Genomic DNA, 27,304 nt, shown 5'->3' on the forward strand with positions numbered 1-27,304 from the left:
TCTTCAATAGTTACCAATTCTTTCATTGTATCACCCCTTCTTATTCGTAGACAGAGTGCAGTTATAAATTCGTATATTTCTTATAGACCTCCAAGACCTTTCAAATCAGGTATCATTCAACCCCCTCCTCTATTCAATTTTGAGGGGTTGAAGTTCAATCACCATGGGATAAGAAATATACGGGATGGCCCATTTGAGCTCAAAAATTGATTTTTGGCGAAAACGGTTCATCGAAACTACGGTTTTTAATACACCGTTGTGAAGAGGCTTCCAAGACCTTTCAAATGAAGTTTCACTCAACCCCTCTCCCCTATTCAATTTTGAGGGGTTGAAGCGCCTCTTCTTAGTTGGTCATTCAAGCCTCAAATATACGTCAAAAGATGTCCCCCAAACGAAATTATTCGACGTATTTCGAGAAATTTTTCCAATCACTATGGGATAAGAAATATACGGGGTGGCTTATTTGAGGTAAAAAACTGATTTTCCGCAAAAACGGTTCATCAAAATTACGTATTTCTTACACTGTTTCAAAGAGGCCTCCAATACCTTTAAAATGAAGTATCACTCAACCAACCCCTCTTCCCTATTTAATTTTGAGGGGTTGAAGCGCCCCTTCTAAGGGGGTTGATCGTTCAAGCCTCGAATATACGTTAATAGATGTCCCCCAAACAAAATCATTCGACGTATTTCGGGAAATTTTTCCAATCACTATGGGATAAGAAATATACGGGATGGCTCATCGTCTGAGATGGAACACCCCTGTAGATATATATCAAAGTGTTCTCCATCAGAAGAAATATTCTCAATTTCCGCTGGTATCATAAGAAATGTCGATAAAAACAGAACAGTTTCACTAATACGAGTATGTATCTTCAAACCTCAAAAATTGCATGTTTGAATGTCATAATCTCAGTGAATGAGTTCGATTGAATTCCAATATCGATACCTTTCAAAACAAATTCAGTCTTGGAGTAGACAACTTTCTAGATACATATCTACAATTCCTCAAAAAAAAAATCCTGGAAAGTCTTCAATGTCGCACGATCAGCTGGAAATTCCCACCAACGACCCAGTTTCAGTATCTATACAACAAGTCCAAGGTATGAATCATAAATGATTCAGCCCTATCCTCACCAGATCGAAAATTATTATAACTCATGAATAAAGGAGAAACGATGATGCGCAAGGTCAAGGGTGGACAGTCAATACGGCGTTTTGTTACTTTCCACAGCCACAGCTATCGGGGTAAATTACTATATGACGTGTTCGACAAAACTTGGTTTGCAACGATCAATGAATCACGATTGTTGTGTTATTTTATTCGATATCACTTTGTTGTTAATGCACGTTTCGGAAATGCTTCGAAACTAAGGGTGTCTAGCTACCGTATCGACCGCAAGGGATGAACGATATTTGATGAATAAATTTCCATTTTGGTTCGTCCAAAACGAAAGGGACTCACATTTTTTGATACCTTATCGAATTTTAATGGTCTCATAGCTACTTGCCCTTCAACGTTCAATGCATGAAAATTTTTTCGGTAACTACAATGGAAGTCATGATGTACGTTTTTAACTTTTATTTATACGAAAACTTTAGATTTACGAATGTATTGTCGTTCCATTAATGCGAGCTTGCCATGAATCAGCGCAGAAATTCCCAGATAGGTTGAAACATTAACACAAACTGTAGACGGGTTTCGAGATTTTTGTCCCTCATCACTACAGTGTAGTGTTGAACATCTCAACCGGAGCATGGTGTCCCTAAGCGAAATTGGAGGAGCGCCATGAGGGTTATTTTTCAATCCTAATCGAGGCTCGCCTGTCCCACCAAGACTTAACCAACCTTCACTTACTCAGTAGAATCCCAAACGCAAGACAGTTGTCTCTGCCCACACCCATCCATACAATACCATCACTAACCTGAAGTCAACGATAGTACAACTATTCGCCAAGATTCAGATTGTATTGGTTGGCCAATCGCTTTTTAGAGGTTGAATATAATAGTTGGGGAGCCGAAGAGGGAAATTCGGGATTTAATCGAGCGTGTAAGATCAAGGATCAAGGGCGGATTTAGGATCTTTCTATGCATACTTGAACTCTTAAAAATAAACTTGAAGTTCATTTCTCACAGTTACTGTTGATTTTCTTGCTCATCTGCCCGTTGTGCCCCCCCCCCCCCCAGAAAAGAATCCTGGATCCGCCCTTGTGTAAGATTAATACAAGGAGAGATACCTTGGACCCTGTAGAGTACCTCGACCAGAAATTAGACCTGTATATAGGGGGAATTGTTTAGGACAGCCTATCAGAATAGTAAAAAAAAACGATCATTGTACATACTCGAGAGTGTCAGATTAAGATATATGTGGTTAATACCATGTTGAAAAGTATACAGGGTGGCCATTTGAAAACGAAACAGACGAGATTACAGACGAAATAAAGTTTTTCGATAGAAATGCTCGGACAGGTCGATTTCTGTTTCGAGGGGGACAACTTAAGATGTAGGTTACGGACGCATAGCACTTCAACCCTTGCTACTACAACCCTAACACCCAATTTTTGAATAGGGAAGATGGGGTGAGTGATACCTCATTTGAAAGGTATTTTTATACTGATTTCAGCACAGTAATTGTTTTTTCATTTTATGCATTAGTTCTCGAAATATTCTTAACTAAGTATTTGAAAATGAAGTGGTGTTTTCATGGCACTTGTAGTGTTTTTTTGTGAAAAATCGACATTTTGAGCTTCAAAACAACCATGACTGTGGCTTTCTTCCTCCAATCCACTGACATAGAAATCTTTAATCAAGATGTCGAACAAACAAAACGTATTGCGAAGGAGCTCAATCTTGCTGAAACTCAATCTAAATTATCTTCGATATAATTTGCAGTATTTCCAATAACATGCGGTAACACTTGATCGATAGAAATCTCCAAAAAGTCCAAATACGTACATATCTCTAATCAGATTACCAGGTAAGAAAATCAAATCATTAATGATGCCACAGAAATATTCCAGTCCCAATTCGTGAAACGATTTCCGACTTAATTATGAAGTGTTTTCTCAGTTGGCTTCAATAATGTTTTCATTTTGTTGATTATTGAATTCATATCTTTTTCAAAAAAATGAGAGATATGTACGTATTTGGACTTTTTGGAGATTGATATCGATCAAGTGTTACCGCATGTTATTGGAAATACTGCAAATTATATCGAAGATAATTTAGATTGAGTTTCAGCAAGATTGAGCTCCTTCGCAATAGGCTTTGTTTGTTCGACATCTTGATTAAAGATTTCTATGTCAGTGGATTGGAGGAAGGAAGCCACAGTCATGGTTGTTTTGAAGCTCAAAATGTCGATTTTTCACAAAAAAACACTTCAAGTGCCATGAAAACACCACTTCATTTTCAAATACTTAGTTAAGAATATTTCAAGAACTAATGCATAAAATGAAAAAACAATTACTGTGCTGAAATCAGTATAAAAATACCTTTCAAATGAGGTATCACTCACCCCATCTTCCCTATTCAAAAATTGGGGGTGAGGGTTGTAGTAGGAAGGGTTGAAGCGCTATGCGTCCGTAACCTACATCTTAAGTTGTCCCCCTCGAAACAGAAATCGACCTGTCCGAGCATTTCTATCGAAAAAATTTATTTCGTCTGTAATCTCGTCTGTTTCGTTTTCAAATGGCCACCCTGTATATTCTCCTAATTTTACAATTTAAGCGTGACCAAAATGTGTGGTAGGGCGCCAAACTTGCAAAAAAAAACGTCACTTGTACATTCTCGAGCGCGTTGGCTTTTTTATTTTGAAGCTAATGATTCAAGAATAACGGAAAAAATATAATATAATCTGACAGTTCCAGCAATCCGAAACAATAAAAATTGTCCATAAATGTGACAAAAATCAGTTTTTTTGAATTATCTCCTCCCCTGGGCTTCAAATATTTTCCGCATTCATTATAAAAGTTGTAGAACATAACATTTTCTACAAATTTAGTCTAAAGCAATTTTTTCTACGTTCAAACGTTTTTGAGATATATGGCGATTAATGTACATTAGACTGTACACATTGACCTTGGCCTTTCTTATGTGTGGCTAGGTTCCTCGCCCTTATCGTCCTCTAACTCGAAAACGGTTAAGAGTAGGCAAAATTGCTTCCGACGGAAGTTGTATAGAATTTTATTATCTACAATTTTCATGATGAATACAAAAACGATTAGAGGTACAGGCAAGGAGATATTCGAAAAAAATGCATTTTCATCATCTTCAAAGTGTCAGATTGAGAAAACCCCCCTGATTAGTGTCAGATTAATGGGTCAACACGTCTACAACACCAAGATTAACCATCTGTATGAAAATCTGACACGCTCGAGTATGTACACCTGACGATTTTTTTTACATCTTTGAGAACCTGCATATGCCACCGCTGAAAGTGCATACTTCATAGAACCTTTTTTTTTTCTACCAGCTAATCTTCAAAATCCACTAGGATTTAGTATCGTCGGCTCCGCAACTATAATATTAAGATTCATATGTGATAGATGTATGGTTAGTATGGTAAATTTTCCCTCGAAAAACATATGACATTTCACTTTTTCGATCAGGTAGAATCTTTATTTTGTTTATTCCCTACTATGTATGTTGTAGTTCTTAGCCAGTCTTGCTTACTGCTGCAATTTCAAGCAGGTTAACCTTATGTAGACACCTGACTCAATACATTATAGTACACAGACCATTTTTTTTTATTAACCATTATATTTTATTACATGCAGGGCCGGATTAAGACCACTTGGCGCCCGGGGCACAAGATATTTTTTCGCCCCCCCCTCCCCCATATTACAATAATGATCATTCAATAAAAAAGGAACCTCTAGAGATATTTTCATAATGAAGTTTTTTCATCGAAAAGTAAAAGCCAGCAAAAATTATGAAGAACATTTTTCAATTCACCTCTTTTATATGAACTTAGTATCGCTGAGTCGAAAATTAAGAGTAAACCAATTAAACATTCTTAACAAAGAATGTATTAGACTGTTCAATATTCGCAAAAAATTCCTGCAAAATTTAAATTTTTTTCATACAGCCGTTTTTTTTGTGTTTCACGAGACTGAATTTCTGAAAACAATCGCAGTTTTATTTTTTATTCGCTATAATATCGGAAAAATGATATTTTTTCTCTACTTTTCAGCATTTGAGATTACAGAAAAAAAATACATATTCTCAAAATTTCTGCAGCTCTTCCTATTTCCTCCCAATCATCAAATTCAAAATGTTTTTTATTAAATCTTCGTTTGTGGTATACTATATGACTCATTGTTCCCAAAATAAAATTCTATCAAACTCCCTCGTTCTGACTGGGTCATTTCAACTTGTTCGTCAGTCGTACTCACTAACGAACATTCAAAATACTCACAGATTTATTTCCTTTGAGCTTGCGTTTAAAACAGACAACTATCGGATCGCTCCGAACGACGCAGGGGTTCAGTTCCCAATACGTCCACACTGACAAACCGACGACGGAAGTCATAAAATTTGGGGTTGGGATTTTCATTGACGTTGAACGAACCGTTTTTTAGTGAGTACGCGCCCGAACATAATGAAAAATTCAAGAATATTCAATTTTAAAAAAAAAACAAAACGTTTCTCATATTTTTCAGACAGAAAAGTTGGTAATTATGGAACACAACATATTTTCAAAATACATATCGCAAAATAATCCCTGCAACCAGGAGAGCGTGGAATGGTGGTCGAAATTCACTTGGGGGCATCAAAATTTTTAAAGAATTTAATCAACAGTTGAATTGAGCTTTGTGTGCCTTTGTGATTGCCCCACTTGGTCTAAACACTCTTATTCCATTCACTTTTATCTTCGCACAATGAACACCCTTCAATGAAATATATTATGACGTAAATCGACAGTACTATTAAAAATATAAAAACAGAAACAATAAAATAAAATCACATTCCCGGCCAATGCTTCTGGGAATGCCGCAATCGGCATTCACAGAAGCGTCCATTTCCATACCGCAAAAATTCGTTTTAGATGCGTGCGCTTTCTATTCACCCTGTATTGCTGACTAGTCACAATCAAAGATTATAGAGTTAGTTAACTCTATAATCTTTGGTCACAATATTCCCGAATGAATAGAATGCGCTGGAGCTCGGGCATCGAAGAGGCGGTGGGGAAATAGGCAACGGTTCGTTTGGAAAGTACACCGAAAGTATATGACGACTGATATCGATCGAAACCGTATGTTTCTATTATTTGGAATCGGTAATCGGTTTTCTCTATTTCAGTGATTTCCGTATTTAGATAGGTTACTTACAATGAATTCGCCCCGAATACTGAATTCGCCCGGGGCAATTGCCCTTTTTGCCCTGGGGTTAATCCGGCCCTGATTACATGTAGTTACGCAAATTATACACAGCAGTGTTTTAGAGGTAGTCAAATACGCATAATATAGTATATTAGCGTTTTGCAATAATATAACTTCATAATTTAAAAACTGTGAGTACTCACCTATCGATTGTTTTCTGGCACTTCGTATCGACTGTCTCGCCATATCAGGTCGGAACGTAGACTTCAAATCCAAAAAATCAGTATAAAACCTATGAGCTACGATATGCTAATCTTGTTCCTAGTCGTAAGGACACTTCAGTCTATCCTAAATCAGGTATACAGACGTTTCTGTTCTCTATAAGGACACTTTTTCAATTTGTACAAGTAATATAAAAAAATCACAATGTTGGGTAAACGTTTAAAAGACAGGCTGGCAAGAAAGGATCTCTAGTCGAGATTAGGTTAGCGGAAAAATTGTAAAAATGGCATAACTGCCTAACGTCGATATGTTGGGTTCTTAGAGTCGATGAGGATGGCGAGTTTGACGAGAGGGATTGGTCGTAGCCTGAGTCGCGTTGTCTTTCTTTGCTGGATGAACCTGGTGGCGGGATACTGGAGGCAACCATGGGTGCCGAGAGAGGCGAATGTGCCAGCCATGGACCAATCTGAAACAAAGGTGTGCTGCATTAGAATATTATTAAAATCAGACATCATTAATAAAGGGAAAATTTCTTTTATAGTAGGGGAGCCCAAGAGGGAAATTGGGGATTTACACGAGCGTATCAGGGGAGATACCTTGGACCCTGTATATAGATTACTTCTACCAAAAATTAGACCTGCATATGTGGTTAATTACATGTTTTAAAGTAGACATTCTCTTAATCTGACATATTGAGCGTGACGAAAATGTGTAGGAGGGCGTCAAACTTGCAAAAAAAAACGTCACGTGTACATTGTACATTCTCGAGCTCAGTGGCTTTTTTTCTTATTTTGGAGCTAATGATTCAAGAATAACGGGAAAAATATAATCTTACAGTTTCAGCAAGCCGAAACAATAAGAATTGTCCATAAGGGTCACAAAAATCAGTTTTTTTAATTATCTCCTCTCTGGGCTTCAAATCATTTTCGCATTCATTATAAAAGTTGTGGAGCATAACATTTTCTACAAATTTTGTCCGAAGCAATTTTTTCTACGTTTGAAAAGTTTTTGAGATACATGGCGATAAATATTCATTAGACTGGGTTTCTACGTTGACCTTGGACTTTCGCATGTGTGGCTAAGCTCCTCGCTCTTATCACCCTCTAACTCGAAAACGGTTGAGAGTATGTAAAATTGCTTCAGGCGAAAGTTGTATAAAATTTTATTATCAACAACTTTCATGATGAATACAGAAACGATAGAGGTACAGGAAGGAAGATATTTGAAAAAAATGCCTTGTTATCATCTTCAAACTGTCAGATTAAGAAAACCCTGATTAGTGTCAGATTAATGACACTAATCACTGATTAATGGAAATTAACCATCTGTATGAAAATCAGACACCCTCGAGTATGCCTGTAAGTAACGATTTTTTTTGAATTTTTAAAAGACCGCTGTGACCTTGCGTAGCGTTCGAATTGTCAGTCTCTTGAAAAGTTCCCCAACTATTAGTCGAAATTAATTCAGACCATCATTCAAAGGTCCAAAGGCCAGACTATTCTATCGAAGAGGAGTAGATGCTGACCATGGTTTCGGTCTTATTTGACCTCGTCAGAGCAACACAATTCTAACAATTGATCGACTGTTATAAGATGCCGGTAGAAGTTTGGAAGTAATAACAATAACAAAATTATCATATCAATGTACACTTTATTTATAAATATTCTGCAAGTGCAATTCAAACATCAACATTTCAGAAGATTTTTGTTGGAACTCCAGACGTCTCTAGACATTTTGCAGATTTGAAATTATGTCTGGAGCTCAAGAGGATATAGAAACGAGGGGCAATAGCCCTGCAGTCACGACACGCCAAAATTATAACTTTGTTTTCATTCAAACTTCGGACGGTTCCGGATCGGTCAGAAGTGGAAAAGCAGTGGTTTGGGATGCAACACGCGAGTTCACGTTTAATAAATGAATGGGCGATCTGCGACTGTCCGAGAATGAGAACAGGAGGCAGATACAAGAGTTTGTTTTTGGTTCTACGTTGACAGATTAAGTCAAAATGACTTATGTCAAACTCCTGTCAAACATCGTCAAATGAGAAATACATCATTGAAGAATATTTCACTATTTACTTCTTTGTGTTTTCCTAGCAATCCGAATGAAAATAGTGCTTGTTTTATTAAAATTGATCAAAGTTATGTAAACATTACGATGATAGCTTAGAGTCTGGAAATTGAAATTTGACTGGTACAATTGGTACAAATATTCCAACAGTAGATTCTTGAGGTAAAAAGAAACACAGCTTTCCTTTACCATTTTTTCCGATTCGGCCCTGATAAAAAGATATAGCCATATAGCCATAATGAGCTGCCCCATCCTTGGAAAAACAAAATTACCTTCAGAACAACTTGCTGAATCTGTGACACTACGCATCTGTGGATCATTTAAATAGAGTTGTATGCAGCCAAAGTACCCAATTTTTCAAATTTCACACCTGCTTTTAATTTTTGAACATCAAATTAGACGAAAACGGCGCATTATACGAGAAAACATGAGGAATACTTTTATTTTACAAAACGATTAAATATTCATTACATAGCGTCTATCTTAGTTTCAAGAAAAGGGTTCTTTGAATTTGTGGTATTTTTATGGTACGTAATGGTCATAATGAGAAAACTAGACGACGTGGGTGATATCTTGTGTTCGAAAAAAATTCATCAAATGAATGAAAACCTATATTCGGAAATTCATTTCATTCGATGGAACCGTTTGTGAGATATAACTGAAAATAACAATTTTTTATGGCTTTTGAATAGCCTGTATCTTTTTACACTCGCCGAAAAACAGAAATCGAACATGTAGTTTTGATTACCATTTCTTTTCTTGTGGTATGTGTAGGATGTCCTAAAGCACAATTCAAAATTATTGTCACATATACAGGGTCTTCGAAAACAAAGGTATGGACCAAAGTTACACTTTTTTGAATGTAACACTCTGTATTTGACCTCAAAAATGGAATGGCAAGCTCAAATTATGATGATTTTTTTCAGATCACTTTTACCTTCGAAACTATATTCATAAAATTTTCCTACATCTAAACCTGATAGTTTCAGGTTTAGATGTAGCTTTGGTCTATATCTTTGTTTTCAAACACCCTGTATATATGACTATAATTTTTAATTGTGCTTTGGGACATCCTGCACACACCACAAGAAAAGAAAATATGATGAAAATATCTTCATTTACTTCATCAAAATGAGCGCTGCGTCAGGGTTGGGCCACCTGGTATATAAGAAATCGTGTTTTTATTTTCCCTTTTATATTATGCACTTGAATTTTTGAGCAGTGCACAGTGTACTTCATTTTACTGGAATATTGCGTGTAGCTTCTATTTGAAATTGATCACTAATCTGTAGGTGAAGTAAATGCAATTCAACTTCCTAGAATCAAGATATTCGATCGCCCTTGCTTAGCACGGTGCAGGGTGCAGTTTCAAAGCATTAGCTCGAAGCAAGCAGCGTAAAATCTGATTATAATTTGAGAAGATAAAGCCCAAAGAACACCCCTAATGAACTGCATGGAAGGAACATTAAACAAATGGGAACAAAAATCCGGAACTAGTAATCTGCATCAACTTTTTTTAATTTTTGCAATATAACGAAGTTACTTACTCCGAACCCTTTCATGCAAAAATTGCCGAGATTTGCCACGTTCACATGTCCTGGGAGCGCCGGGTAGGCTTGCGTGACTGGAGATTTACAATCCTGGGCCATTTGCAGGTCGCGAAATTAGCTAACGCACCCTTCCTTTTTATTCGTTGGGGCGATAATGGAAATGGACGTGAACTGCAATCGTTGATTAACCCCCCGACCTTGACATGGAAATCTGAGTATTGTTTTCTATTGGGTCATAGCCGGAACCGGGCAATAATGGTTTTGCGGAAGGGGCAATAAGAAAGCATTCTTTGGGAAATAATGGGAGCGACTGACTTCGCAAAGTATAGGGTGGATACTTTCTAGGAGATATAAAATAAAATAGAATCGTTCGAATAGCTGCGGTTTCTTGGCAATGATCTGATTGGTCGAGAAGTTCAGTGTAAATTAAAAGTGAATTAAGTAATAATAATAAAGAGAATGTTCCGGAACAGGGGTAGGTGGTTGTTTTCAGGGGTGAAAAATTATTTTTACGATTTCCGATTAAACCCGGTAAATTCTATGGGGAGTACAGAGGAGAGTTGAACTCCTTTTCACTCTGAAGCCACTGAAGTTGTATATGTAAATGGTAGTAACTCATTTTATTGCGTGAAGATATCATGCCCAAATAGGTAACGATAGAAATAATAGTAGGGTGATGGTGAGATGAACATTTTGAGTACAGCGATTCTTTTTTTTAGGAACCAAAAGTTGGCTCATGTCTCCCTAACCCATGGGAAAATTGAAGAGGGCTCGAGGGAGACTTGACCATAAGTTTGTTTATCAGGAAAAACATGGAAAGAAAACAATTTTCAATGACCAACGATTGTCTATGTCAAGGTTTTCACCATCAGATGTATCAACGATGAAATATCTACATATTTTCTATTTCAGAGTCACTCTCAGTTATTTACGAGATGTTTTTTACATTTTTGAATATTTGTTTATTTTTATATTTATTTCTATTATTCCATTTTTTTAAATAAACTAGTATCTGAACTCAGTGCGGGAAACTTGGACCACTGATCATTTCTCCCGACCATAGCATGGGTTGAGTCTCCCGCATTCCCTTTTGGTCTATTCAACATATGTTTTCTTGAAACTTTTACAGCTTTTATTAAAAAGGCTCATCGTTTGTAAAACAATATTAATCAATGAAAGCATTAAAACTAAATAACACCACGCACCTATCAAAGGTTTCAGACAGTGTAACAAACAAAAATTATTCTATTTCCAACATCCTAAAAAAATAACAAAATCACGTTCAACCCTTTCACTCCCGAACTCTTCTGATGGCGGCCAAAATATAGCCGCCACTAGTTGTGCCTTGTTACGAGTATGTACCATAATACGATAACGGTAGCTCGAAATTTGAACTGAATTATTTGAGGTGGTTCAAGTCTCCTACCTGAGCAAGTCTCCCGGACTCCCCCTACCTCCTGTCAAAAAATTCGAATGTGAGAATACTTCAAAATTGAAATAACTATACAAATTTTTTATGTATAGTATATGCTTTACAACAGAGTGAAAAAAGCCCAACTCGATTGAACTAGTAGTAATTTTTTTTGCCTATGACCTATACAGGGTGAGTCTTTGACTCGTAAAAATATTTTAACAGTAGATATAAAATATACAGTTTGTTGAAAAAACCATAAAAAAATGTTATTATTATTTCACAAACGGTTTCATCGAATGAAATGAATTTTGGAATATAGATTTTCATTTATTTGATTGATTTTTTTCGAACACAAGATATCACCCACGTCTTCCAGTTTTCTCATCATGACAATTACGTACCATAAAAATTCCCAAAATTCAAAGAACCCAACTCTTGAAACTAAGTTGGACGATATCAAATGAATACTTGGACGTTCGGTAAAAAAAAAAGTATTCTTTACATTTTTTCGTATAATGTGCCGTTTTCGAGTACAAAAGTATAAAAAATATCTGTGATATTCGGAAAATTGGGTATTTTGGCTGAATGCAACTCTGTTTAAAATATCCACAGAACCACAGATGTGTAGTGTTCTAGTGTCCAGGGGTGGAATAGCTCATTCTGAAAACTCAAAATGTCTATATCTTTTTATCAGGACCGAATCGGAAAGAATGGTATAGTAAAAAAGTGTTTCTTCTGAACTCAAGAATCTGCTATTAAAATATATAGTCAAAGAGGATGTACACTTTCGAGATTTCCAAAACAAAATCTATAACATACTGAAAATTGAGCCAATTTAACCGAAAGCCATTTTCCATAAGGCTGGTTAGGAATCCTTTTTCTTCGACAGGGAATAAAGATTTTTTCTTCTTTTTTTTCCTAAACAAGCTAATTCCTGCTCAGCATTGTCTGAGAACAGGTTTACAGATGGCCGATATGGGCTCAACCAGTCAGTCACTGTGCACCCAGGTCATTATGCACTGAGAATTTTCGGGTTAGCAATTTATACGAGTCTCTAATCTTCTTCTTAGAATTGCGATGACATTTTGAAGAAATTTTTCAACCTTAAATGTCAAACCTGACAATGACAAACGATACCAAGTTCTGGAAAATACGAAAGTGAAAAAACACAAACATGGCTGTAACGACTCATTGCAAGGAATGTGTACATGATGGTATGTTCTGGCTGAAGCTATTGGAACTCATAGTCTGCTCGATTGGAAGTATCCTTCTTTGGACCCCCTTTCACGCCTACGTCCACATAGGCCGCATATTATGCCTAGGTTTCGACGGTTACTCACTCATATGGGCGGCCTTTATTGTGCAGTATGTGTTCGATAAGAACGATAGATTTTTAGATATATGCTTCTTAATTGTTGGTTGTGTTCTTCATTTGTTGATTTTTATCGGTTCTCTCATGTACTACATGAATGAAGGTTATTTGGGAGGATTTGGTATATTAGCGTTGTTGGGCTTCATACTGATGTTGATCGATGTTATACTGAAGTTCGTGGCGAAGAATGTATCCTTGAGTGTGAAATAATATCTTATATAAAAATTTTTGAAACTTTCATCTTGATGCTTCTATTTTACATAGAATGAACCCTCTACTCAGCTGAAGATCATTAAGTAAATAAGTTTGCTTAGCTTTGGAAATTGATTAGACGGCAAGGCCCAGGACTTTTTGACCTTGGGCTTAGAGAACGTACTTTCTTGACAAAGTCAGATGTGAGACACATCCGAAGCTATTTTTTGCCAAAAACCTGTTAAGTCGAGAACTTGCAAGGCAAGTATTAGTTGGGGAGCCGAAGAGGGAAATTCGGGATTTACTCGAGCGTGTCAGATTAATATTTATAAGGATATATACCTTGGACCCTGTAGAGTTCCTCTACCAAAAATTGGACCTGTATATACGGGGAATTGTCTAGGACAGCCTGTCAGAATAGTAAAAAAAAAACGATCATTGTACATACTCGAGCGTGTCAGATTGAGATATATGAGTATGTGGTTAATTACATGTTGAAAAGTATATATTCTCTTAATCTGACAATTTAAGCGTGTCGAAAATGTGTGGGAGGCCGCCAAAGTTGCAAAAAAAAAGGTCACTTGTACATTCTCGAGCGCGATGGCGTTTTTTCTTATTTTGAAGCTAATGATAAGAATAACGGAAAAAATGTAATTTGACAGTTTTAGCAAGCCGAAACAATAAAAATTGGCCATATAGGTCACAAAAATCAGTTTTTTTTTAATTATCTCCTTCCATGGGCTTGAAATCTTTTTCGCGGTCAGTATAAAAGTTGTAGAGCATAACATTTTCTACAAATTTTGTCCTAAGCAATTTCTTCTATGTTCAAACGTTTTTGAGATATATGGCAATTAATGCGAGGTGTTTAGCGATACATGCTGAAGCGAAAATTCACTCGTTGGAAAATAGTACATTTAAGGTTAAGTCAGAGACGACACTAAAATTTTCGTGACTAATTTCGAAATTGTCATCATAGAAATACCTTGTCATTTTGACAATTGAATGAATGCAGATTAGACTGGGATTCTACATTGACCTTGCCCTTTCGCATGTGTGGCTAAGCTCCTCGCCCTTATCGCCCTCTAACTTGGGAGTATATAAAATTGCTTCAGACAAATGTTGTGTAGAATTTTATTATCTACAACTTTCATAATGAATACAAAAACGATTAGAGGTACAGGCAGGGAAATATTCGAAAAAAAGCATTTTTATCATCTTCAAAGTGTCAGATTAAGAAACCCCCCCTGATTAGTGTCAGATTAATGGGTCAACACGTCTACAACACTGAGATTAACAATCTGTATGAAAATCTGATACGCTCGAGTATGCACAAGTATCAATTTTTTTTTACATTTTCAAAGGACAGCTGTGACTTTGCGCCAAGTCCAAATTGTCAGTCCCTTGAAAAGTAGCCTCCTTTGGGTCCAATTAACATATCCTCGGCATCGTCGGCTCCCAACTAGGCATATTGTTGTTTCTGAATGTTGTCATAAAATACTGGATTGGCCATTTGAAATAAAAATATAATTAACCGTCAAACACTCTGTGCATGTCTCCAACTAACACATTTTTGAAGTTTCTACCGGCAATTGATAAACAGTTGGGTGTGATAATTTGGTGAAGGAATTACACCCTGTCTGTTTGTGGATAAACCTCGTGCCATCTTGTGCCAACGAAGTCAATTAAATAAATACTAGATCATTTTCTTCTAACCGAGATAAATTCTGGAAGAAAAAGCCAACCTGCAAATTCTATGTATTCGACAAATGTCACATCCTCAGGATGGCGCAAATACCAGATGATACTCTTTGGATGCGAATTTCCGAGTTATGTTTGTGCATACTGGGTAGTGCTCTTCTCTGCCAATTGCACAGCGTTCTGAATTACAGAGGAGGACCGTTCCTGTCCAGGATATCCCACCTTGCCTACGATGGATATACTTTAATTTGGACGGCACTACTCATCCAGTACTTTATGGACGAAAATAGAAACATTGCAGCTGAAGATATTTTTCTGGTGGTCGGTTGTACCATCCATTTGATCGTAGCACTGACAGCCATGGTCAGCTCGTTTGTGAACAAGTGCAAAGAGGTCCTGTTGTTGATGATGGGGATAATTTGCATGCTGGTGTTTGCCCTCATGTTGACGGATCTGATTTTGGGGATGAGTCGGAAAAAGCAGAACTGGCATCTCCCCAAGAATCAGGGAAATATATCTAACGAGTTTTATAATAGCGAATATGGCACTTGATGTCAAGGATTGAGTATAGATAAAAGAATATTGACTGTAGGATATTACTGTATTTCACACCACCATTCAATTCAATTCTCTTTATTAGAGAAAAATATGAATCCCTTAAGATCCTCCTTTGTAGATATAGAGGGGAAATTTATTTCAACAATGAAAATTCGGAGTGTTTTCGAAGGTGGGTGTTTTTCAACAGAAATTATATTTGGTCAAAAAATAAACTTCTCTCAAACAGCTTAGTAAGGCCTGAACAAGTCCAAGTCCGGTTCTGTCCAAATAATAGGAAAAGTTTTAACTATTCACGGAATTTGTCCAAGTTCGACAGCATAAGTTTAATGTCCGCAGTCCAACCTCACGTAGAATCTTCAGATTAGGGCCCATAAGCCCTCAAGCCCCCAAAAAATTTGTTGCTATCCGAAAAGCATATTTCTTGGTTCAGAACTGACGCATGTCTGGACTTTCTTGAATTCGGTTTTTGAAGGGGAATAGAAAAAAGAAAATTAGGATGCACGTATTTTTCTCATCATCTTGTAACATGAACGAATTTTTCGTGAAAGGTTGTTAAACCCACTGGCAGAAAATGGCTTAAGACACCCGTGTGAAAAATCCGAAGCAAAGTTCAACAACTCTCGAATAAATTGGTCTGAACTCTGAGCTATTCACAAAATCTGTTCAATGTTGACACCATTAGTTTAATGTCCGCACCCGACGTAAAAATGTGGTGAAAAGATTCAGGACACTAGTATAAAAACATCGAAGTTACGCTCAAATACTATCTACAAAATTTGTTCAAAGTTGACAGCATATATAAGTTGTCCGCAAGGTTTTACCCGACGTGAAAATGGATTAAAACATGAAAGCTAAATTAGCACTTTGACACTTGTTTATTCTTGAATAAATTTTATTTTTACAACGAGGAATTCCACAAGGATTGCCCATATATTCTCAATTATCTACTGTGTTTGAAGCTAATCTGAGGATACACCAAGTTTTTCAAATGACTCCTAATAATAATTCAGATAATTTCGAATGTACTGAACCGTTATAAACTGCTTTCCCAGAGCCTGTCTCGCCTTCCAGTGCCGTACTTGAAATTTAATGGCATCGAGTTGGACTTGGAAGGGTGATAATTCCAAAATCTTGAATATTTTATAAGGGTGAAATTATTTATATTGATGAGTTTCACCTGTGGAAAGAGACTCACTTTTAAAAACATTCTGTGCGGTTTTGAATTACCCCCTAATATTCTCAAAAAAAACCTTCAAAGGGATACCATCGTTGCAAAACAAAACGATCTAACTATTTCTTGTTGCTAAGTCTAAGAAATTTGGTATTTAAATGTTCTGAATCTTAAGTTTTGAGAAATAAATTTCGAATCTGACTGGTCCCGTTCTTTTTTGATTTCAAGACTTCATAATTTGAATGTGTTTTTTTCCTCAGAGGTTTTTGAAAAAAAAAATCCTCGAAGGCTGAGCGAGATTCCTTTTGTTAATCATTTCAAAAAAGACCGGCAAAAACATTTACAATATCCATCAACCACATATTCTTAGATTCTTTCCTTTAGTTTTCGTAATATTTTCTGTATTTTCATACTTAAATTCAAACTGAGATAACTTCATATGAGGTGTAGAATTTATTTGACGTGCTCGATCCAAATAAAGGATATGGAAAATAATGAAAAGGAATCTGAATATGAAAGTTAGTAGGGCACAATTCGACTCCCCCTATAAGTATATTTCGAAGCATTCCACTTATACCACCTATATCTGGCTATGAATTATTGACAACTAAATGATGATAAAGGTGGGTGATTTCAAAACACTCCCATTGAAAAGATTAGATAATGTTTGTCGCAGTGTATCGATAGTTTTCGAGTATCTAGTATGAATTTTCATATAATGCGAGTCCTGCGTTATTAGGATCATTTTCCAATCTAACGTAATACGTGAAAAGATAACGATAGTTATGTGTGTCCATTCTTAGTAGGACGAATAAAATGAGTCCCACATAAATCCAATTACAAATGTTGAAAATCAGTACATGGTTCTAATAGTTATCTAACGTAGGGGTTTTCACAATTTCAGCATTGAAAAAAATCATTTTCGATTAGTGAAAGCTATGAATAAGGTGTCCAAAACCATCTTAGAGAGAGCCTATGTCGAATTGTTTGGCTTTTTTGAAAAATGAAGTTGTACCCAAGTTTTTGAAACCTGGAATTGAAAGACCTAGTCAGTTTTCGGAAAAAAAAATTCATCAAATCAAATCAAAACAATATTCAATCATAAAAATGCTTGTAACTCGAGAACGGTGCATTTTTTCGATGTTTAACTTTTTTTGGAGAATTAATGATCAAATTAATACATTTCTGAAAAAATCAAGACACTCTATTCGAAGGGATTAGGGTTCGAAATAATTCGATCATCTAAATTTCTCTTAGGTACTAAAGAATATGATGAATTTTTGTCGCAAATTATCAGGATACTATCAATTACTAGGTATAGATTGAAATGGAACATCATCTAATCTATACCTACGATAAATATTGAACATAATGATGAGATGAGAATTACTTCCCAAAGTTCTTATGTAATTTATAGATTTCAAAACGTAAAGTTTTGTTTTCTTATACAGAGATGCATGTGCATGATTAGACAAAAATTATATCCTTTCTGTTATTCTATTTTTTAATTTACTTTTTTTTACCTTATACTGAACGTGAGAAAACCTTCTTTTATGCAGTTCTTCCACTGCTGACTTTTCATTACATAGGTACTGTATATGTATGCAACTACGATCTCTATATACTGGAGAGACATTAACATATATTCACTTGTATAGTTTATCATTGGGAATACACGTGTGATACTATGATAGTAATCATCACACATGTATTCCCGAGAGATTTTATTAATTAATTGAAACCGATGTTACTATTGCTACATTCACCACGTGATTAAAAATGTATATGCGTTTCTTATGACGGATCCATATTTCGAAGAAATAGATACTTACATCGAGAAAATGCATTATCATCTGAAATTTATGACTTATTATACGTACTGCATTCATTAAACAATGTTATGTCTCTAAACGTAGAGCCTAGCTTAAACCAGCAAATAGTTCCCAGATTGAAAATATATTATGTAATTTATACGTAGTTCATTCAGCTACATAACATCTATTGATAAAAAAATCAAGAAATGCTACGATCTAAATCAAGCCAGCTAGCCAGGAACACTCGGAATTTCAACAGGAGGTCAGTCCCATCGAGGAAGTGTAGATGCTGTAGTGTAGATGATCTACTTCCATTGCATACTTCGGCCATCATAAACAGATGTTTAGAATTCACAGCATTGTAAAGGTAGCTGATAATGAGTAATGATAATGGACAAAGCAAACAGAGTACTCATACACCAATGACCAAATGTTATGATAAGTGTCCACCTGAGATAAAATCTAGCGAGAAAGTTTCGAGATTAATCTCAGGGCGTTGTTCATCTAAGCAGTTGAAACACGTTCAGTCTCGCAGACTAGTGTCGGAGAGCTCTCGAGACTATTTTGTCGCAAGTGGACAGGTACCATTATGTGGACTAGAATAAGTGTACATGGATGTGTCAGCAAATAATGACCAAAACTGCTTAAGAAAAAAAGGGAACATTCATCAAAATAATGAAGTGATAATAACGCCTTAAGACAATGAGTACAATAATAAGAATTAAATTCAGATGCATACCACCCGCTGATATAAATATCAACGAGTGTTACGATCAGAATTGAACTAGCCAATTTGCCATCGTCAGGGCAACTAAATGGAGAACGTACGAGTAGTATTCGATAATACTCAGAAGCGTCTGCCTATATTTAATCAATTCGAAACGTTTTTTCATCGAAAAGAAGCTGTGTTGCTCTGACGAGGTCAAATGAGACCGAAACCATGGTCAGCATCTGCTTTTCTTCAGTGGAATGTTCTACATTTAGATGTCCTGACAATGGCAAATTGGCTAGTTCAATTCAGATCGTTACACTTGTTGATATTCATATCAGCGGGTGGTATGCATCTGAATTTAATTCTTATTATTCATCAGAATGCTTTCTATTATTTGGTGGGTTAACGTCCATTTCTTTAGATTTGGAAATGAAATATCGGGAAATTGGACTATTTTCTTAACTTTTATTTCTCAACTATGCCGACGTTTCGAGGAAGTTTACCTCTTTTTCAAGGCTAGTCAATTCCTTAAAAGTTGAAGTCATATAAATTATTTAAAAGTAGAGTTAAGGAAACATTAATCGTGCGATACATTTGGAGTGGAACTGGTGAATGGCGCGAGACACGAGGTCGTGAGGTTAGAATCCTTGAACTCCCTCCTCTATGATCACAGAATGTAGACTCAAGAGTCTACATTCTGTGATCATAGAGGAGGGAGTTCAAGGATTCTAACCTCACGACCTCGTGTCTCGCGCCATTCACCAGTTCCACTCCAAATGTATCGCACGATTAATGTTTCCTTAACTCTACTTTTAAATAATTTATATGACTTCAACTTTTAAGGAATTGACTAGCCTTGAAAAAGAGGTAAACTTCCTCGAAACGTCGGCATAGTTGAGAAATAAAAGTTAAGAAAATAGTCCAATTTCCCGATATTTCATTTCCAAAGCTTTCTATTATTTCACTGTTTCCTTTTTAGAAGGAAAGCCAACATGCTAAATCTTGATCTACTCGAGCGTCGTGGATTTTGAAGATTAGATGATAGAAAGATTAGATGGCACTTTCAGCGGTGGGGAACACGTCTGCAGGTTTTCAAAGATGTAAAAAAAATTGTCGGGTGCATATAAACAAAACGTCTCTGATAATAAATTCATGTTAATCTGACAGCTTGCGTGGTGGGACTGGTCTTACGGAAGAGTTGAAAATGGTAAAAAAAAAATTCCAGCGTGTCAGATTTTTGGAGGATATGTTAATTGGACCCAAAGGAGGCTACTTTTCAAGGGACTGACAATTCGGACGTGACGCAAGGTCACAGCGTTCCTTTGAAAATGCAAAAAAAATCATTACTTGTACATACTCGAGCGTGTCTGATTTTCATACAGATGGTTAATCTCAGTGTTGCAGGCGTGTTCACCCACTAATGGGACACAAATAAGGGTTTTTTTTTTAATCTAACAGTTTGAAGATGATAATGCATTTTTTTAAATATATTCTTTCCTGTAGCTCTAATCGTTTTTGTATTCATTATGAAAGTTTTAGATAATAAAATTCTATTTTTGTCTGAAGCAATTTTACATAATCTTAACCGTTTTCGAGTTAGAGGGTGATGAGGGCGTGGAGCTTAGCCATACATGCGAAAGGGCAAGGTCAATGTAGAAACCCAGTCTAATGTACATTCATCGTCATATATCTCAAAAACGATTGAACGTAGAAAAAATTGCTTTGGATGAAATTTGTAGAGAATGTTATGCTCTACAACTTTTATAATGAATTCGAAAACGATTTCAAGCCCAGGTGAGGAGATAATTCAAAAAAACTTATTTTTGTGATCTTTATGGACAATTTTTATTTTTTCGGCTTGCTGAAACTGTCAGATTATATTTTTTTGGTTATTCTTGAATCATTAGCTTCAAAATAAAAAATAAAAGTAACCGAGCTCGAGAATGTACACGTGACGTTTTTGTCTTTGCAAGTTTGGCGTGTTCCCACACATTTTTGTCACGTTTAAATCGTCAGATTAAGAGAATCTATACTTTTCAACATTTAATTAACCACATATATTTTAATCTAAGACGCCAGAGTATGTAAAAAAATTTTTTTTTTACTATTCTGACAGGCTGTTCTGCACAATAACCCCTATATACAGTTAGAGGTACTCCCTTTATATTAATCTGACACGGAGTAAATCCCGAACTTCCCTATTGGGCTCACCAACCCAACTATTTTGAAGAGCATCAACCGATAAGAAATATTTGACTGATACGACTGATCTATATACATAAAAACAATTAGAAATTTTCCATGTCACATCACACGTCTACGGTTCCAATTTAAGGATTTATCGATTAGCAGATTTGTCACCCATATAGGGTGAGCAAATTTCAACAGTTCATTCTACTGACTAACAGTCATTTGATCCTCTTATGAATCTTATAGTCGATGTTGAAAGTGGTAACTATTCCGTAACAAAAGTAAGTGAATATAATCCATTTGTGCTAACTTCAAAGGGAAATATTATGGGGACAATGAAAGTTTCTATTTCGTCTCAAGGTGAAGCGAATTGGCGCAATATATTTTCAATTTTCTGCTAGAACGCTTCGTATACAAACTCTAAATATTTATCCACTTCAATGGGTTCAATGTCAGCATCAATATCGACGACAGTGTTATTTGCTCATCTTTAAAAGCGTTCGACACAACTTAAATCATTCGTCTATCGATGAAATCGACGGAAATTACACATTCACTTCAGGGATTTATAGAGCACTCTGATCGGTAAACGACAAAATAATATGGGACTCAAACTTTTCCCTTCACTCATCGAGTAGGTATTTAGTAAGTTGAATACTCAACTCAATAACATTTCGGTCAACTTTGTGAAGTGATTTTGTGCATTCATTTAAACGAATTGTGTTTATTAGAGTAAGATTAGACTATAAACTTATAATTCAAGGATCGACATATGGTCACTATGATAGTTGCCACAAAAAAAACTTCGTCTGTGAAATTGAGCAAGAATTCTTCTGATTCAAATAGCCTTTCAAATAACATCAAAATCGTTCGAATCATACAAGTGATTCAGCCACAATCGATCGCCAAAATTTGGTAATCTTTTCCTACTCAGTTTAAAAGAAGAAAAAAGTTGAAAAAATAAGCCAGGAGAAGGAAAACAGAACAGATGTGTTTGAAGTCCGAAAGATTGTGTTGTCAAAAGCGCAAGAAAACAAATATTATTTCTTCACGTCTTAGTGCGACAGTATGTCAGCCTTCTTCAGGTAGTGAAAAATGAAGTACATAAAGATATTAAAAAAAAAAAAACCCAGATTTCCAGAAAAATCTTTCTATTTTCATGGACTCAGGTGAGAAAGTAACTGAGGGGCACAATACAGTGCTGCTGTCTACTCAGTTGCCAGCAACAAAAGACAACATTCTGCTGCTTCTCTTTGAGAAGGCCCTCTCCAAAGCCAACTTCAACCTGGTAAGAATGCCACCCACAGAAGTAGCTACAGAAAGGCACTCCCTAAGTGCATACTAGCAATTTGATCACTTATTATCATCATTCCATTCTGGATTCAATATGAAGTATATCATATCAAGCAAATGCATACAAGAGTATGATGTAAGTAGCTCACACGACTATTCATTTACCATTATTCATTAGCCATTATTGCGGATGTGCAAGTTCAAAATATCAGATCCAGAACACTGGGGCTAGTATACAATAGGAACTGGTCTCAATCCAACTGACCTGCTTCCAGCCCCAGAAGATCCACTGAGCAATATCTTCTGCACCTGCAGGAAGGGTTATTCGGCAGCATGATCCTGTATGAAAGCTGTTATTCAAGATCAGAGATATTTTCATATTGTCAAAGACCCAGAGGTTTCATGTACCGGTAGATTCGGGTGACTTGGGACAGTCCTGTAACTTGTTGTTTCATAGGTTGACTTGGGACAATGCCGAATACATACAAGCGGCGCATTGGCAGCAGGAAATATGTCGATTTTTCGAAGGATATTATTATTCACGTTATTTGCACAAAGAAATAACCAAAGAATGGAAGAAATCAAAGTTCCCTTGTTTTGTTCAGTTTTTTTTACATTTGAGTTGCAATATATTTATACTTTCGATCTAATAGGGGTTTATCATTTTATTTCCTTACCGAATTTCAACTAAATAATCACAAATTCTAATTTTTCAAAACTATACACCGTTCCAAGTCACCTATTTCATTTGAGAGTTGAGAAATCAATGGATTTTAACTTGTATCCCAAGCCTCCCAACTAGGTGGGTGACTTGGGACAAGATTTTTTTTTTTAATTCATATCCGAACTCTGAAGCATGGTATATATCCTTATCAATAGTCTGAGTCATTTAGCATATTCGAACCTCGTCTCGCATGAAAATAGGTCACCTCTCAAACGTGACCTGATGCTTCTAAGCCGATGAACTTGGTACCGAACCATTAATTGTCCAGCCATATGTTTATGTTTTGTTTCGTTTTTGCGATGCCGGAGTCAACTTCCACAGTCCCGTACTTGAAATTCAATGAAATTTTGTAGAACTTCTAGGGGTTGTATCTCAACCAACTTATTTTGATGAGTTCTACCTTCAGTCGAAAAAAAGCCTAACCTTTTAAAACACCCAGTATATTGACCAACGTCTGATGTTTCCAGGCTAATTAGTTTGCCAAAGCTCTCTTAAGCTCGCCTAAAACATAGTTATGGTCCCTTGCAGTCTTCAGCTTCCAAAGAACATATAAATCAAGAAATTGATGTGCACATAAAGCAATAATCGCTGGAGTGCAGTCTATCTGAAAATTTTCAACCGCATTCGATTCGCGTCTGCGAGCTCTTCTGAAAATCTGATAACATCAATCGAATAAATTGCTACACAATTGCTTATAGTTATCTCTCGACAGTGAAACGATAAGATATGAAATAACATGTCAATTTGGTTTCAATTCGTAAGATTGATTTGACGGAGTAAAAGGTTATTGAATTGAAAATCAATCGAATGTTTTTGGTCTGATATAAAGTTTTAGGTCGATCTACTCACCTTGACAAAAATAACTTTTGTGAAGATAAGTTTATATATTTCAGGGGATGATTCTAGACTAGAGGTGAAAATATTAAGAACACTTTTCATCAACTTTGGTCTAGACATCCTTCAGCGGTGGGGAAAGCGTATGCATGTTTTCAAAGATGTAAAATCGTCAGGTGTCTATACTCGAGCGTGGCAGATTGAGATACTGTATATGGTATATGCCCTACGTCTCACGTGTCTCTGATAATGAATTCATGTTTACCTGACAGTTTGCGCGCTGGACGTACGGAAGAGTTGAAAATGGTGAAAAAAATTTCGAGCGTATCAGATTTTTAGAGGATATTTTAATTGGACCAGAAGGAAGCTTCTTTTCAAGAGACTGACAATTCGGATGTGACGCAAGGTCATAGCGATCCTTTGAAAATGCAAAAAAAAATCGCTTCTTGTACATACTCAAGGGTGTCAGATTTTTATACAGATGGATAATATCGGTGTTGACCCATTAATCTGACACTAAGCAGGGGGTTTTTTCATCTGACAGTTTGAAGATGATAACAAGGAATTTTTTCAAAATATCTCCCTTTCTGTACCTCTAATCGTTTCTGTATTCATTATGAAAGTTGTAGATAATAAAATTCTATACAACTTTTGTTTGAAGCAATTTTGCATACTCTTAACCGTTTTCGAGTTAGAGGGCGATAAGAGCGAGGAGCTTAGCCACACATGCGAAAGGCCAAGGTCAATGTAGTAACAGTCTAATGTACATGCATCGCCATATACCTCAAAAACGTTCAAACGTTGAAAAATTTGCTTCGGCTAAAATTTGTAGAAAATGTTATGCTCTACAACTTTTATAATAAATGCGAAAATGATTTGATTCCCAGGGGAGGAGATAATTCAAAAAAACTGATTTTTGTGACCTTTAAGGCCAATTTTTGTTGTTTCGGCTTACTGAAACTGTCAGATTATATTTTTTTCGTCATTCGTGAATCATAAGCTTCAAAATAAAAAAAAGAGACCGCGCTCGAGAATGTACACGTGACTTTTTTTTTACAAGTTTGGCGCCCTCCCACACATTTTCGTCACGCTCAAATTGTCAGATTAAGAGAATATATACTTTTCAACATGTAATTAACCACATATATCTTAATCTGACACGCTCGAGTATGTACAATGATTCTTTTTTTAATATTCTGGCTGTCCTAGACAATTCCACCTATATAGAGGTCTAATTTTTGGTAGAGGTACCCTACAGGGTCCAAGGTATCTCGCCTTATATTAATCTGACACGCTCGAGTAACTGCCGAATTTTACTCTCCCAAACTTTAAGTACCTAGCTCAGTTAGAATGCATATCATCATAGAATCATTTCCTTTCTAAAGAACGGTGCTCTTTAACGCTTTCAAAGAAGGGTACATTTTTTCTTCGAGAACCTCTGAAGAGTCTATTAGTTTTATGATGATCAAAATTCCAGTTGGATCACTTATTCAAAAATGAAAAGGAATATAGAAAACCCTCCCATAATATCTGCGCCATAAGATAAGAATCAGTCAATTTTTTGCATCATCAGTTGCTATGAAGTTTCCTTCATATTCTTACCTATAGAATCACACCCTGAAATATACAAACGTTAAATTCGTACATCATATATGAATTGCTATTCGTGCTGGGTTCAATAAACGTAAACTCATTCACAAATTCAAAAATTTACCCTCTCTTGATGTGTGCATGTGCTATGCATTGAATGGGTTCAATTTGTAGCGGGCGTTAATCCGTTAATTTACTTAAGACCTTTTAGTTCATGTCATCTACCTAATTTAAATCCGATCGGCTAATTCCTGTTTTCAATATAGCGAATTGAATTTTATCTGAATTCACTAATTACTCTGTATGCCATTATTATAATAATCATTATTGGCAGTCACTGGAATCCCATAACTTTTGTTGGCTTAATCTCCGGATACCCTATATAAGGGCTGGCTGAAATGTAAGGAATAGAGATGGAACATTTTCAAATTGACACAAGCTAGATTTTCAACAATGATCAACGAAAATGAGCCCGACTCACCGAGAAACGCCAGGAAAAGTATCAATCCCAACACATATCAACTGAAAAACACAAACCGCCCAACAGAAAAACGACGAAACCACTTGAATGAAAAGTTCGACTTTGCGGAACGCGGCCCGTTATCACAGAAAAAGCGCGAACCCGCAACTATTGTAGGTATAGAGACATCGGCGCGTTTCCGAGATACGTAGCCGGGAAAAATGAAGAGAAGTAGGAGTGGCGTAGATAACGCAGGATAGAATGATAACGGACGGAGTCGTCCGGCGAAATGGGTCCGGAGACAGGTGACGCACCGTCATTTGCGACAGATCGAGGGATGATCCGTGCCGGGATCGATCGTCCTTTGTATTGGCAGTTTCTTTCCGTGAAAACACCTAGGAAAACGCCTGACGCTAGCCCATCAACGCTTCCAGTGGTATTGGAATGGGATGTGTTCACTGTTCTCACCCTCCGTAGCTACCAGAGCCACCTTGGCATATAGGATTTTTTTCGGGTAATGATTTCAAGCCATCGGCGACCATTTTTTGGTCAATCGTCGATAATGCTCGTCTACACCGGGCCAGTATGGATTGGCCTTCTGCCTCTTCACACCAAAATCATATTGAACATGTCTGGTCTGGTATGTCACAGCAATTACACCGCTTATCTGACCCACCGCAGACATTACAGCCGCTCGCTAATGATTCAACGGACATTTGGCTAAACACTTCTCAAATTTCTACTGATAGCCTCATTTCCACATTACCAAATTGAGTAATATCACTACGACGAGCTAGCAGGAGGCACCATTCTATCTTTTTAAATAAATAAACGCCCCATTGTCCCTGTTTTGAGTTGTAATCGGATAACGTGAAAACGGCTGATCCGATTTTATTGATTTCTTCTTTGAAACTTTCCTCATACTCTGTAGAAGGAATAAAAATTAGGTTAAGTTACCCGGGAACCTGGAAGATCAAGAAAACTATAGAAATATAAATTTCGCATGGATTATGGAAGTGAATGATGGGTATTCTACCCTCCACAGATAAGTGATCATTGACACTTGCTGGCCGTTGACAGTTGGCAAATGAACTTGACGAACAATACAATTTCAATATCGATT

At 36.4% G+C, this 27,304-nt stretch overlaps 1 protein-coding gene across 2 annotated transcripts in view; it reads right to left on the reverse strand.

Annotated features, from left to right (window-relative positions):
* Positions 1–27,304, reverse strand: part of LOC123319222 (probable phospholipid-transporting ATPase IM) — a 66,983-nt gene that overhangs the window by 24,535 nt on the left and 15,144 nt on the right. The window contains exons 1-2 of one of the 2 annotated variants that reach the window (XM_044906092.1): positions 26,203–26,358; positions 6,521–7,005 (exon numbers count right to left, since the gene is read on the reverse strand). In XM_044906092.1, the coding sequence (XP_044762027.1) occupies positions 6,521–6,563 (43 nt within the window). In that variant the 5' untranslated portion in view covers positions 6,564–7,005; positions 26,203–26,358. Of the gene's footprint in view, positions 1–6,520; positions 7,006–26,202; positions 26,359–27,304 lie in introns of those variants that run through there. The other variant, XM_044906091.1, reaches the window with a different exon arrangement.

The sequence above is a fragment of the Coccinella septempunctata genome, chromosome 8 (assembly GCF_907165205.1).
Source record: "Coccinella septempunctata chromosome 8, icCocSept1.1, whole genome shotgun sequence".
Taxonomy (NCBI): domain Eukaryota; kingdom Metazoa; phylum Arthropoda; class Insecta; order Coleoptera; family Coccinellidae; genus Coccinella; species Coccinella septempunctata.